This window comes from Engraulis encrasicolus, chromosome 12, assembly GCF_034702125.1.
Source record: "Engraulis encrasicolus isolate BLACKSEA-1 chromosome 12, IST_EnEncr_1.0, whole genome shotgun sequence".
In the NCBI taxonomy this organism is placed as follows: Eukaryota; Metazoa; Chordata; class Actinopteri; order Clupeiformes; family Engraulidae; genus Engraulis; species Engraulis encrasicolus.
The window spans coordinates 40,503,129-40,516,732 of record NC_085868.1 but is presented as its reverse complement, the minus strand read 5'-3'; the positions used below and the strand labels follow the sequence as shown (position 1 = coordinate 40,516,732).

The 13,604-nt window shown below is 42.0% G+C and overlaps 2 protein-coding genes across 2 annotated transcripts in view; both read left to right on the top strand.

Annotated features, from left to right (window-relative positions):
* The window catches only part of phka2 (phosphorylase kinase, alpha 2 (liver)), a 35,018-nt gene extending 21,468 nt beyond the window's left edge, over positions 1–13,550 (top strand). Inside the window, exons 24-33 of the mRNA XM_063212198.1 lie at positions 148–227; positions 460–538; positions 2,199–2,328; positions 2,718–2,819; positions 3,027–3,145; positions 3,944–3,967; positions 4,621–4,674; positions 5,331–5,558; positions 10,702–10,902; positions 11,206–13,550. Coding sequence (XP_063068268.1) covers positions 148–227; positions 460–538; positions 2,199–2,328; positions 2,718–2,819; positions 3,027–3,145; positions 3,944–3,967; positions 4,621–4,674; positions 5,331–5,558; positions 10,702–10,902; positions 11,206–11,379 — 1,191 coding nt within the window. The 3' untranslated portion in view covers positions 11,380–13,550. The remainder of the gene's footprint in view (positions 1–147; positions 228–459; positions 539–2,198; positions 2,329–2,717; positions 2,820–3,026; positions 3,146–3,943; positions 3,968–4,620; positions 4,675–5,330; positions 5,559–10,701; positions 10,903–11,205) is intronic.
* LOC134459778 (7SK snRNA methylphosphate capping enzyme-like) lies at positions 5,574–8,584 on the top strand. Its single transcript, XM_063212196.1, has one exon. It carries the CDS (start codon positions 6,214–6,216, stop codon positions 7,429–7,431), a length of 1,218 nt encoding a protein of 405 aa, XP_063068266.1. The 5' UTR covers positions 5,574–6,213; the 3' UTR covers positions 7,432–8,584.
* Positions 13,551–13,604: the final 54 nt, after the last annotated feature.

Sequence of the window (13,604 nt, the reverse complement as noted above, 5' to 3'; positions counted from 1 at the left end):
GTTTTGCTTTGCTCTGCTTGTGTGTGTGTGCACGTGTGTGTGTGCACGTGTGTGCGTGCGTGCGCATATGTGTGTGTGCGTGTGCGTGTGCATGTGTGTGTGTGCGCGTATGTGTGTGTGTGTGTGTGTGTGTGTGTGTGTGCCTAGGCATGCACTGACCTCATCTCCCACCAGAAGCAGCTAACGGTTGGTCTTCCTCCAGAACCCAGAGAGAAGGTCATCTCCGTGTAGGTGTTGACACACACACACACACACACACACACACACACACACACACACACATACACACACACACACACACACACATCCACAAACACAGTATATCATACAGCAGATCAATCATTTAATACCGCTCTCTTGTACTGACATATTTGTTATCATCCCCTGGTCATGTGGACAGAGGATGTTTCTACTAAAGTGTGTATCTGTTTGTGTGTGTCTTGTTTTTTTCTACTGTAGTCCTTTACCACCTGAGGAACTGAATGCGCTAATTTACGAGGCCAGTGGACAGGACATCAGCGTTGCAGTCCTTACACAGGTCAGATTCCTTACACTGGATACACGTTTTGTCACCACAAGTCACTACAAACAACTAGGGGTCGACCGATGTCGATGTAATAGCCGATGTGATACCGTTTTTTTTTTCATCAGACTTGGTCGGTACCCGATTTCCGATACCCGATATTTGGGGCCGATATGGGTAAAAAAAAAAGTTTAAAAAATGACAAATATTCCAGGTCTCAAGTTAAAAATAATCATTTATTTAACATTATCAATTTGAGGTAGAACTTGTAACATTTAAACACCCACTCTAACAATCAAGTAATACAAAAATAAAGTGTCTTGGTGCTTTTAAAAAACCTGAATAACATAAAATAATAAATATTGCGTATCGGCCAAAATCACACGTGCATCGGCCGATACGATACACTTAAAAAACGCAAATATCGGCCGATATATCGGCCTATCCTTACAAACAACTCACAACAAGTCACATTGCAAGTATTTATTTGTAGGTGATTGGAGACTGGTTATTGGTGATTTGGCTCAAGCACAGACGATAACACATCTGCTGTCAAGCATTTGGACCCCTGTTTGCTGTTTTAATCAGTCACTGCTTTCATCACTTACTGTGCGTTGCTACTGTGCTGTTGCCTGATATGTCGCTAGAATAAACATGCTGTATTACATTACACTTACTCTAGCTGACACTTTTATCTAAAGCGACTTACAGATATTTACAGGGTAATGGTTACAGTCCCTGGAGGGAGCAATGTGGGGTTGGATGCCTTGCTCAAGGGCACTTCATCCATGGTTGGAGGGGTAGGAACTAGGGACTAGGGAGAGCTGAGGGAGGGAATTGAACCTGCAAACCTCTGAGCTTAAGGCCACCTCCCTAAAACCGGGAGCATGTCTATGTTCCCAAAGCATATTCGTGCCGCTCCATTTTCCCACATTTCTAAAAATGTATTCAAATTTAGGCTCTAAGTTCCATGGTGGGGAGAAAGGCACGTTCTTAGTTTACTCAGAAATGTGGGAACATGGAGTTGTGGAACATAGGGCCTGTATTTGAATAATTGCCTAGAAATATGGAAACATGGAGCAGCAGGAATAAGCTGTGGGACCAATGGGCTGTGGGAACATAAATCTGACCCTCCCCAACCATTAGACCACGGCTGCCCATTGGACTGTGTGAATGGTCTGGCACATTGAAGAGCTCCCATTCATACAGTATAATCACCTGTGCCTTTTTTGACTTGAACTTACATTTTTATTCTTTTTTAATCTTTTGCGGATATGAGTGATTGAACTTGACAGTCTGTTATCCCCCCTATAGGAGATCTTGGTGTGCCTGGCCACAAATATCATTGGGCATTGGGTTCTTTGGCAGAGGTCTCCTTCCTTCCGTTGTAGCTTTCATTCACTTCCTGTCTGTTCCCCCTGTAGGAGATCTTGGCGTGCCTGGCCCTGTATATCATTGGGCATTAGGAGAGGTCTTTGGCCTCCTTCCTGGTCTCCTTTCTGCTGTTGTAAACAGTCATTGCTTTCCTCAGTCTTACTGCAGCAGGGGTCGCCGTCGACTCTATTCACTTGCTGAAAATGCTTAACTACATCATAACAACATTGCTATGACATTACAGAGAGCCATAGTGCTGCGCTAAGGGGTTAACTTGCTGTCTGTTCCCCATGTGCTGTAGGAGATCATGGTGTACCTGGCGCTGTATATCCGCTCGCAGCCCATGCTGTTTGGGGACATGCTGCGGCTGCGCATCGGCCTCATCATGCAGGTCATGGCCACCGAGCTGGCGCGCAGCCTCCACTGCTCCGGTAGGTCACCGCCATCACGCCCTGGTAGCCTGGGAAGGCCTTATGCTGCTCTGCACAATCATTCTGATCCGAAAGAAAGCATGGACGCTCATCCCAAATTGCTAGCCTGTATACTGTACGTAGCTACGGTTGCCAATTTATGACTCGTGATCGTAACTCTCCAGAGTTATCATTATATCATTATATAGATCGTATCATTATATGACAAATTTCCAGTCTCTATCCGCTTTTGCTTGTGTGTGAGTAAAATTGAGTTATGAATGTATTGTATTGAAGGAAAATTGAGTTATGAATGTATTGTGTTGAAGCCAGCTGTATTAGACTTGACACAGTTGCGTTGAACATATCCGGTTATTGTTCTCCCTCTTCCCCTCTGTCACGGTCGCCAGGCGAGGAGGCATCTGAGAGCCTGATGAACCTCAGCCCTTCAGACATGAAGAACCTGCTCCACCACATCCTGAGCGGAAAGGAGTTTGGTGTGGAGAGGAGTGGTGAGTGGTACTGTGATGTCACTCACGTGCTGAGATGGCGTGGAAACACAGTGGTTAATCAGTGACCTGTCATATGTCATGTTTGATTCATTAGGTTTCAATTGCATTCATCCAAACATTTTTGGAGTTCATGGATGGATGTGATGTTCTGTCTCTGTCTCTCTGTCTCTCTCTCTCTCTCTGTCTCTCTCTCTCTCGCTCCCTCAGTGCGTCCACTGGAGTCCACAGCGACCAGCCCAGCCATCTCCATTCATGAGCTGGGCCACACTGGGGCCACCAAAACGGAGCGCACAGGCATCAGGAAACTCAAGAGTGAGATCAAACAGGTACGCAGACTCCACATCAGGAGGTGCAATCATTTTCTGGCATGGGACTGGTAGAATTGTACGGAATCTTATGACAAAGAAAAGGGTCAGAGGGCTTCTGCGTTCAGTCAAGTTTGGCGAAGGTGCTCTTTGGTTATCCTTTACTAAGGATCCAGGTCAATGAAACATATCCAAGGCACTCTTCTTCTTGGTTAAAAAGCTTTTAATAAACTTAGCTAGTTCATAGTGGAACTGTTAAAAATTGCCAACATGTTTCGGCCGACAATGGCCTTCTTCAGGGCTGTAAAACATTTCAAATCTCCCCCCACCTCCCTATATGCATGTGAACGTGTGTCCGTGAACGGAATCTTATGAGTCTAGAACTTAATTATTAGAACTTACTGTGTGTGATATTCATTTCGGTTCAGAAGACATTGAAAAGTACAGTAGCTCATCCTGACCTTAAATTGTCTTCAAATGTGTGGAATACTATTAGCAGTAAGAGTTGTTCTCACACTGGTCTACTGCCTCAAGTGTTCTTGTTTGTTAAAGTGGTCTTAATATATTCAAAGAATGGCTTAGCTTCTTTCTTCTTGTGCCTTAGTCCATTTCATATCAAAACACTGAACATCTAGGGCAATAATGTGGCTGAAATATTTGTTTCAGTCTGGAGTAAACATACATACAACTCTTTATTCTCTCAAAACTCTGTTTTTTTTTTTTCAAAGAAATGTATTCACATACCATGTATACATGCAATAAGGTCCTGAAGTAAGTAGGTCCTGATGAAATAAACAACTGCCTTCCCTTCGCTTTCAGCTGGATGACTCAAGACCCGGAAGCGTGGGTTGAGTTTGTTGCCATACTGTTTGTAGGCATGCTGACTCCTAATCAACAGTGCTAATGTAACTGAGAGTTACAATAGCAAATCACTATACGTACTAAATGACCCATCAGCTTCTAACCATGATCATGTTGCTCAGATTTAGATGCTTGACAAAGAAAGCTCTCTCATTATCATCCAAATAAATACCATTTAGGCTTTAGTACAGGCATTAATATCACCTTTAACTCTGATATTCATGCTCTGTCCTTACGTTTGAATTGAAATGGCCTCCCTGTGTGATTTTTGACTGTGCTTTTGGGATGTCTGCTTGAGGTTGCAAGTGTGTTGTTTGCTGTGTGCTATTTGTCCTGTTTTGTGTGAATGGCATGATGACACAAGGTCTTTCACTTTGACTTTCAATCACCGACAATGACATTTAACTTAACTTAAAATATGACAAAATAAGCTCAGTGCTATTTTACATAGGAAACATTTAGTTTTGGGATTGAGTTCATTATTTGTGTCATGCATAGAAAGTCTCCAGTTAAAGACCACTGGTATGAATTGTATTATTGCTTTTTCTTGTACCTTGTTTCTTTTCTGTTGTGCCTTGGTTTGGCCCTCCATGGTTGCAGTGACCATCTCTGTGTGCTTTCTTCTATCTCCATAGATCTATAGCAGCTCATATTCAATCAGCAGTAATGTCACGTCCCCGCGCTCCACGGTAAACCTGGTCTCCCGAGTGGGGGGTGTCAACCTCCACTACACATACACCTTTGCACACACCAACATCAAAGCCTAGGCTTGGATTCAATGGCTTAGTTTTGCAGTTTATCTTTTTCAAGATACATTTGAATGATTTAGCAGTCATTAAAGATATCAATAAAATATTGAGATGAAAAGGATGGTTACTGTTAATGCAGCGTTTGCCATGTTTATTAATGAATTATGATGAGGCTTTGTCGTGTTAATCCATGGCTAGAATCCAAATACTGTGTATATGACATTATGCATTGCAGTGATTTATGTCTGTCCAGCCTTGCATTCTGCAGCTCTGGATAAAACGGTCTTCAAGAAACATGTACAAATACATATGGAATCATTGTAAGGTTAAACAATATATTTTTTTGTGATTTGTACTGTCTTGCTGCTATTTGTATCATTTGTATTTTTGCAATGCTGAGCTTTTGCCTGTTACTGTTACACAATCGCTTCCTTCTAGTCTGCCTCCATACTTTTCTGTAAATTGTCTGCTGAGGTGTACCATGCAAAACAACAGGCCATCCATTTGATGTGATTGAAGGCATGAAAAGATAGTGTAGTATGCATAGTGTATATGGGTAGGCTAATTGCCCATCTCCTCCATCTCCTAACCTCCAGAGGTGTAGCAGCCCCTCCACCCCCAGTGGTATCCTGTCCCCCACCGGCTCCCTGGACCCTCAGCTGGCCTGGGAGGAGAGGCAGGGCCAGTGGCTGCGGCGCAGGCGGTTGGATGGGGCCATCAACCGAGTGCCCATGGGCTTCTACCAGAAAGTCTGGAAGATTCTGCAGAAGTGCCACGGCCTGTCCATCGCTGGCTATGTTCTCCCATCCTCCACCACACGAGAGGTCAGTCCCTTTGTCACTGTTTAGGGAAATTGTGTCGTGAAAATTGTTTTGTGTTGTTTCACAATGATCTTTGAGGTGAAAATAAATCAAAGCTTTCTCATATTAAATAAATATGAACACCATAGCCTACATTCATTCAGGTAGAACTAAACTAACCTCCTGAAAGCGATGGGTTTAATGACCAAATATTGCCTCCTCTTTTTTTCAAAAGTTCAAGATATATACCGAAATACACAGTGCCGTGTGAAAATGTTTTTCAGGTGTCAATAAAGACCCACCCATGTCAGTATAGGCTTCAATCCCTGTATTGTCGTTGCTCAACCCGGAGCGGTTTGATCCTCTCGGCTTGCCGTAGCCTTTTGTTTTCTTCCGGTTTCGCGGCAGAAATAAAACGCATGTGAAACGTCGGCTGGAAACTACAGTAGGGAAACTGCCAAAGTATCCACACTGACGCCGAATCGGAAACGTAAATCGATCAACATTCATCTACTTAGGTGTTCTGGTCTGGTTATAAGAACTCCCTGTGCATTGTAATGCGCTTATGCACGTCTCAAGATGCTGGAGTTAGATGAAAGCTAGCAACATTGCTGTGGAGTCATTTTCTGATACCGAGAAAGCCGGACAGCGAATCGACTAAAGAAGGGGATTTTGAAACATGACCGATACAGCCACTGTTGATGAAGTACTGTCCGGTCAGGACGTGAATTCAGCGGAGCCTGTTGCAGCGCACAGATTTGACAGTGAAGGCAGACACAGCGTCAATGATAAAGCCATACACAACGCATCAGCGCCTGTCAAGCCAGCATCAGCGCCTGTCAAGACAGCATCAGCTCATCCCCAGAATCGGAAACGAAAGGCAGGCAAGTCGGAAAACGGCAGTGACAAGCAGCATCAACCAAAAAAGAAGACATTTCAATACGGAAACTACAACCAATATTATGGTTACCGAAATGTAGGTATTCAAGATGATTCACGCTTGAAGTTTTTTAAACGCGAGTGGTTTCAAGGCAAAACCGTGTTGGACATAGGCTGCAACGCAGGTCATGTAACGTTGTTCATTGCAAAGCACTGGAGGCCTGCTAGAATAGTGGGCATGGACATTGACGCTGGCTTGATCTACACTGCCAGGCAAAATGTGAAACACTACCTCTCAAATATGTCAACCCAAGAGGAAAATTGTGACCACGACAACACTGCACCAAGCCAGTCTGTGGAAGATGCTGGACAAGAGAATGGCTTGAGAAAAAATGATGGTGAAGGTGGAGATAGTACAGTTGAGATGAGCATCCCAAACCTAGTTAGTGGAGCAGAGATGCATGAGAACCCCTTGGATGTACCACCTGAAGTTCATGACGAGACGCATTCCACAGTCCCCCACACATCAGAAGGCCCTGTGTCTGCACCATTGTCCCCCATCACACCCCCCAATCCTCCCGGAAACTTCCCTGAAAACATCTGCTTTGTCAGAGCAAACTACGTCTTGGACAACGACCAGCTCCTGGTCACCCAGAGAGAGGAGTACGACGTGATCATGTGCCTGAGTGTCACCAAGTGGATCCACCTGAACTGGGGCGATGTGGGGCTCAAGCGGTTCTTTCGCCGCGTCTACAAGCATCTTCTGCCCGGTGGGATGTTTGTTCTCGAGCCCCAGCCCTGGAACTCCTACGGCAGGAGAAAGAAACTGACGGACACAATTTCAAAGCATTACAAAAGCATCCAGCTGATGCCAGAGAGGTTTGCCTCGTACCTGACCTCTGAGGTGGGGTTCAGCAGCTGTGAACTCATTGGAACGCCCAGGAACTCCTCCCAAGGCTTTGAGAGACCCATCTATGTTTTGCGCAAAGGACACACGCCTCCAAAAGAAGTGGCATGAGATTTGTGAAATGTGTAGTCAAACTGAATGAAAGAAGTTACATGGTTTCCCATCTATACCAATGCCTGTTATTTAGTAGTTATTTCTGTTTGTGGCATTGTGATGGACATTTACAAACATGTGGCCCTGGCCCTCAACACCCTCAACGGCAAGAGTGAGCTGAAATGACATAATAATATTGCTCAATAGTGCTCAAAGGCTTTTTTCTTCTGTGAGTTAACTGTGCCTGTTTTACACTGAATGGTTAGATTTTCACATGTGAGGAAGAGGGTCAAGAATGTGAGCAGTATGTTTTATAATACAGATTGTATCAGTTCAATAAAATAAATAAAATGAGAATGGAAGGATTTGACTTTTTCCAGTTGTGTTCTCTAACCACAATATTTTAAAGCTTTTAATGTTTTTGAGACAGGTGTTACTGTTTTTTTTATTATTCAAGTGTTCAAATGAGGGAAATGTATGCCAATATGACAAACCCATTACTAATCCATCACTCAACACATATTGTGCTCAATGCAACATTTTGACACTATCAAGAGTTCAGGACATATCACTGAAAGATATTAGGCATAATGAATGAAATCAGGTAGACGACAAACATGTTGCTACTGGAATAGTAAAATGCTTGGTTTACTCAGACACCGGTATTTCTTGCTTTCTGCCCTGCACTTTAGTATGCAATTCCTCACAACCAGATGTGTGCAAAGTACAAGTGGAAGTGCTCCTACTAATGTAATTTCAACACAAGTACATGATCTTACATACTGTAATATATATATACTTATACACCAGTTGTACCCATTGATTGTATATAGAACAAATATCTAATATAGAGTCAATCAATAGTTGTACACAATGAGGTAGATACACTGTAAGAGTACTACTTTTACTTCACATCAGTAGCAAGGAAGTCAAATGTATATCCTTAAAATTTTCATTCGACTTGTTAATTCTGAACAGATTACATGAGCAATTGAGACAATCGAGTTTGTCTGAATACAAATATTTGCTATTCCTGTTGCTTCCTGCCCTGCTTACATGCAATAGGCCTATTTTACATCATTGAAATCAGTGGGAGTTCATATCCATCGAAACAGATCCTTGTGTAAAAGAAATGTCATCATTCTGACCTGATGACCGAGATTGAGATCAAGTTTGTGGTACATGTGGAGTCTGTGTCCAGTAATATATATATATATATATATATATATATATATATATATATATATATATATATATATATATATATATATATATATATACAGTGCCCTCCATAATTATTGGCACCCCTGGTTGAGATGTGTTTTTTAGCTTTCAATTATTTTATTTTTTTTCTAAATAATATGGGACCTTAATGGAAAAAAAGAGAAAAATCCAACCTTCAATACAAGTGCATTTATTCAGTGGGGAAAAAATCCCACATAAAGAAATAATTATTTGACATCAAATAATGTGTGTCACAATTATTAGCACCCCTGGTGTTAATATTTTGTACAACCCCCTTTTGCCAACAAAACAGCACCTAATCTTCTCCTATAATGTTTCACAAGATGGGAAAAGACAGAAAGAGGGATCTTCAGCCATTCCTCTTTGCAGAATCTCTCTAAATCATCCAGAGACCTGGGTCCTCTCCTCTGTACTCTCCTCTTCAGCTCACCCCACAGGTTCTCAATGGGGTTGAGGTCAGGGGACTGAGATGGCCATGGGAGGAGCTTGATTTTGTGTCTGGTGAACCATTTCTGTGTAGATTTTGCCATATGTTTAGGGTCATTGTCTTGCTGAAAGACCCAGTGACGACCCAGCTTCAGCTTTCGGGCAGAGGGCAACAGATTTTGGTTTAAAATGTCCCTGGTATTTCAAAGCATTCATGATGCCATGCACCCTAACAAGGTTCCCAGGGCCTTTGGAAGCGAAACAGCCCCACAGCATCACTGACCCACCCCCAACCCCAGTGGGTATGAGGTGCTTTTCAGCATGCGCATCTTTAGTGGTACGCCAGACCCACTTAGAGTGTTTGTTGCCAAAAAGCTCAATCTTGGTCTCATCTGACCAAAGCACACGGTCCCAGTTGAAGCCCCAATACCGTTTGGCGAACTCCAGACGCTTGCGTTTATGATTGTGAGTGAGGAAAGGTTTTCTCCGTGCATGCCTCCCAAACAGCTTGTTGGCGTGTAGACAGCGCCTGATGGTTGATTTGGAGACTTTGTGACCGCAGGATGCTACCATTTGTTGTAATTCTGTAACAGTGAGCTTTGGAGATCTTTTGATTTCTCTTACCATCCTCCTCACTGTGCGTGGTGGCAAAATAAACTTGGGTCCTCGTCCAGGCTTGTTTACCACTGTTCCAGTTGTTTTGAACTTCTTAATTATTCCTCTCACAGTGGATATGGGCAGCTGCAGTTGAGTGGCAATCTTCTTGTAGCCTCTGCCTGACCTGTGAAGGTCGACGCACATCTGCCTCACTTGTATGCTGTGTTCCTTTGTCTTTCCCATGTTTAAGAGTGGATAAGAGAAATGGCCTCGGTGTCACGTCATATTTATACCCCAGGGAAACAGGAAGTGATGAATTACTAATTAAATGTTCCTACATACTATGGTAAACTTTGTAAACTACTGTAGAAATGACAGAAATGCTTCAATTATATTTATTTCCTGGGAATTGTTAAGGGTGCCAATAATTGTGGAACAGGTGATTTAATGAAAAATAATTATTTTTTAGTCAGGGATTTTTTTTATTTTCTTACAATTCATTCGAGTTGAAGGCTACATTTTTCTACAATTTTCAGTGTGACAGTATTCTTCTGCAATAAACACTGAATTTATTTTAAGGCTTTTAACACATCTCAACCAGGGGTGCCAATAATTATGGAGGGCACTGTATATATATATATATATATATATATATATATAACTTTTGGCTGTTCTGTATGTGCACTGTTTGTGAAAAGATAATGTTTAATAACATATTATCTCTAATTAGGTAAAGGATTGTTATTTTAGTTGCCCTAGGGCAAGATCACTGAGTTTCTACTCAGCTTCCATGCAGTTTTCGACAATATCAGCAACAAAATCAAATTCATGACCATCAAAAATATACCTTTTAACCCCATCCATTTGACCAGATGACCAAGGGCGAGATTTGTTTGTAGTGGAGTCTTTACCCAAGGGTAGTTTTAAAAAACATCTTTTGTTATTTTCTGTGTGCACATTCAGCGGAATGATTAATTAAACTAAATTAAATCATCTATTCATATAAAACTGATTATTTAGATGACAGAGGGCGAGATCAAGTTTGCGGTGCATGTGGAGTCAGTGCTGAACCGCGTGCCGCAGCCAGAGTACCGTCAGCTGCTGGTGGAGAGCATCATGGTGCTCACCCTGGTGGCGGACATGGAGCTCAGCAGCATCGGCGGCATCATACACATCGACCGCATCGTACACTCTGCCAACGAGCTCTTCCTTCAGGATCAGGTAGGGCTGCCTTGGATTATGTGAATTAAAAAAAACAAAAAAAAAATCTTGGTCAAGTATTCCTTTAAATTCCTGCGTTGCATGCAGACAGACAATTCTAATGCAGATTTAGTAGGCCTACACCAAGATGAGTCACACAGATATGGGACCAGTGGGTTTGTATTGAAGGTACAGAATGAGCATACAAATGGAAAACACATGCAGCCATTTGCAATTTTGTGTTTATGAAGGCAGCCATCAGCATTTTGACATTTCGCCTTATTGTATTTCTCAATCCACTATATGATTGATGATCCATTCCAGATTGCTCAAGGGGCCAATGAGTTCTTCTTGGAGAAGGACACGGCCACGGGGATCTGCAACTTCTTCTACGACAGCGCCCCCAGTGGCAGCTACGGCACCATGACGTACCTGTCCAAGGCCGTGGTGACCTACGTGCAGGACTTCCTGCCCAACACCACCTGTCTGATGCAGTAACGGAGAGCAATGTTATAATAGACCAGTGGAGCCAATCCCGGGTTCAGAAAGTAAAAACCCTGCCGAGCACAGATTTGATCCAACCAGCTCATCACGAGCGCTCAAGATGGGAGACCTCGTGAAGTCACCTGTGCAGACGGGAAACTGTGGCACAGTTTTTTTCCCACTTTCTGAACCCGGATTGACACCTCTGGTCAGAGAATAATTGTGAGCTTCAGTCACACCCCTTCCCTTAGGTACTGATCTCTAAAACGCCCATGAAGTAGATATGTGATTCAGCATTCTTTAGAGATCAGTCCAGAAGGGCAGTGACTTCTGCTATCTATGGGTTCAAAAACTCTGAACTATGGCCAGTAACCACTTTACTATAGGGAACTCATTTCAGGTGGACCACTATCCATCACAACACGTTTACACTCATTAATTTAAACCGCATTTATTTTCAGTGAAAATACATTGCACATGCTAAGAGGAACATGACCTGTGACTGAGTTTTGACGGCATTCTAAAAGGGTGATACCAAGTTTCAATCTGTACAAGTACATTTATGCATGTACATATTCTAAATGTTCAATAAATATGTATATCGTCGTGCACCATCCTCAAATGATATACAAAACTGTGGGTGCTTTGGCTTAAGCTTATGTGTGGTGTCTAATCATGACCATCAACCATCTGTAAGTGTTGACCTCTGTGACCTTGTGAAGTCTCGTGTGATCCATCTACATTCCCACGTGTCTGTAGTACTAGTAAAGAACCGTCTATTTGAGGAAGATACACCAAGCCACGCCTACGCAATGCAAAGGCGTGTGCTCAAGTTGGGTCTCCGAAAGGGGCCGTTGTCCACTCAATCTTCTCTTTCTGTGGTGGCGGCTTGGACAGGATGTGCCCTACCTACCGCCATCTGCAGCAGCCAAGGGAACTCAGTTTATTCTCTATTTATAAGTTTCCAAAGGTATCCTAAAGCAGTGTTTCCCAACCTTTTTTATCTTGTGTACCCCCAAGCCTTTTCGTTGTGCCATCAGTACCCCCTAAGTCAAGTTCTATATAGAATTTTCCATCACAATGTAACTAAGCTCCAAATATTTGTTAAAATTTAATTTTTCCAAGTGCCCCCTGCAGTGTGCTCGCGTCCCCCTAGTGGTACACATACCCCTGGTTGGGAAACACTGTCCTAAAGGGGCGTTCACCTGACTGACGTCACAGGGATTCAGGAGAAGTACGGGCTTGATGTATCTTACTCTAACAGGAGGATCTTTATGGCTATAAAGCTTTGTTGTACTAACCAGTTAGAGGATGGAATATACTGCATATTATGACATTAACGCTGAAACAATGAAATACTGCATATTTTGACATTGAAACACCAACAGTAAGTGGCAGCCATGCCCTGTTATGTAGGAAATTAAAAACTTTTAATCGTAGACAAATAACAAATACAGTGAATCATTGAATGTATCTTATCATTAACATTTAACACTTGACTGTTACAGAATATGACCGTAATCATGGAAATTATCATTTCAAAGGGTGGTTGTCACATTTGTATTCTTCATCTGTAAAGGTGGGAATAACTGAACTGCTTGTGATCTCTCGGGAAGAAGTTATTACACTGAATATCTGAAGACTTGGACTTGAAATCACTTAGTGATTTACACTATACATGTATGATTGTATATGTGCACTACTTCCCACTGTGAGTTATACACCAAGGCTTTTGAGTGTTTGAAGGCTTTCCTGAACTATTCTCTACATTTTTCTTGTTTTGTATGATGTAAACAACATTTACATGGGATCACTGTGATAATCCACTATTTACAATATGTTCATTTATTGATTGAAAATGTGATAATGCTGAATGTGATTACTGATGCTGACAGACTTAGTGAAGTAATATTATAGTTGATGATAAGGGAAGTACATTGTTTTTTTCCGATGGTGAATACTTGCATGGAAGTCATTTGCTGGAAACCATTTCATAATATTGGTCTATTCACTCGGAATCCTTGTTTGACAGCTATACTTAACATAATCTTTTACGTTGACCACCTCTTCACAGAAATATAATGTTACTTATTGATTAATGTATTCTCTTTGAGGAACATATTTTAATATTTATGATATACTAAAAAAAAAACAATAAATATTACTTAAATATTACATAAATGTTATGAATTGTCTGAGTCATATTTTATGTGTACAATGTTATCAAAATAAGACAAATG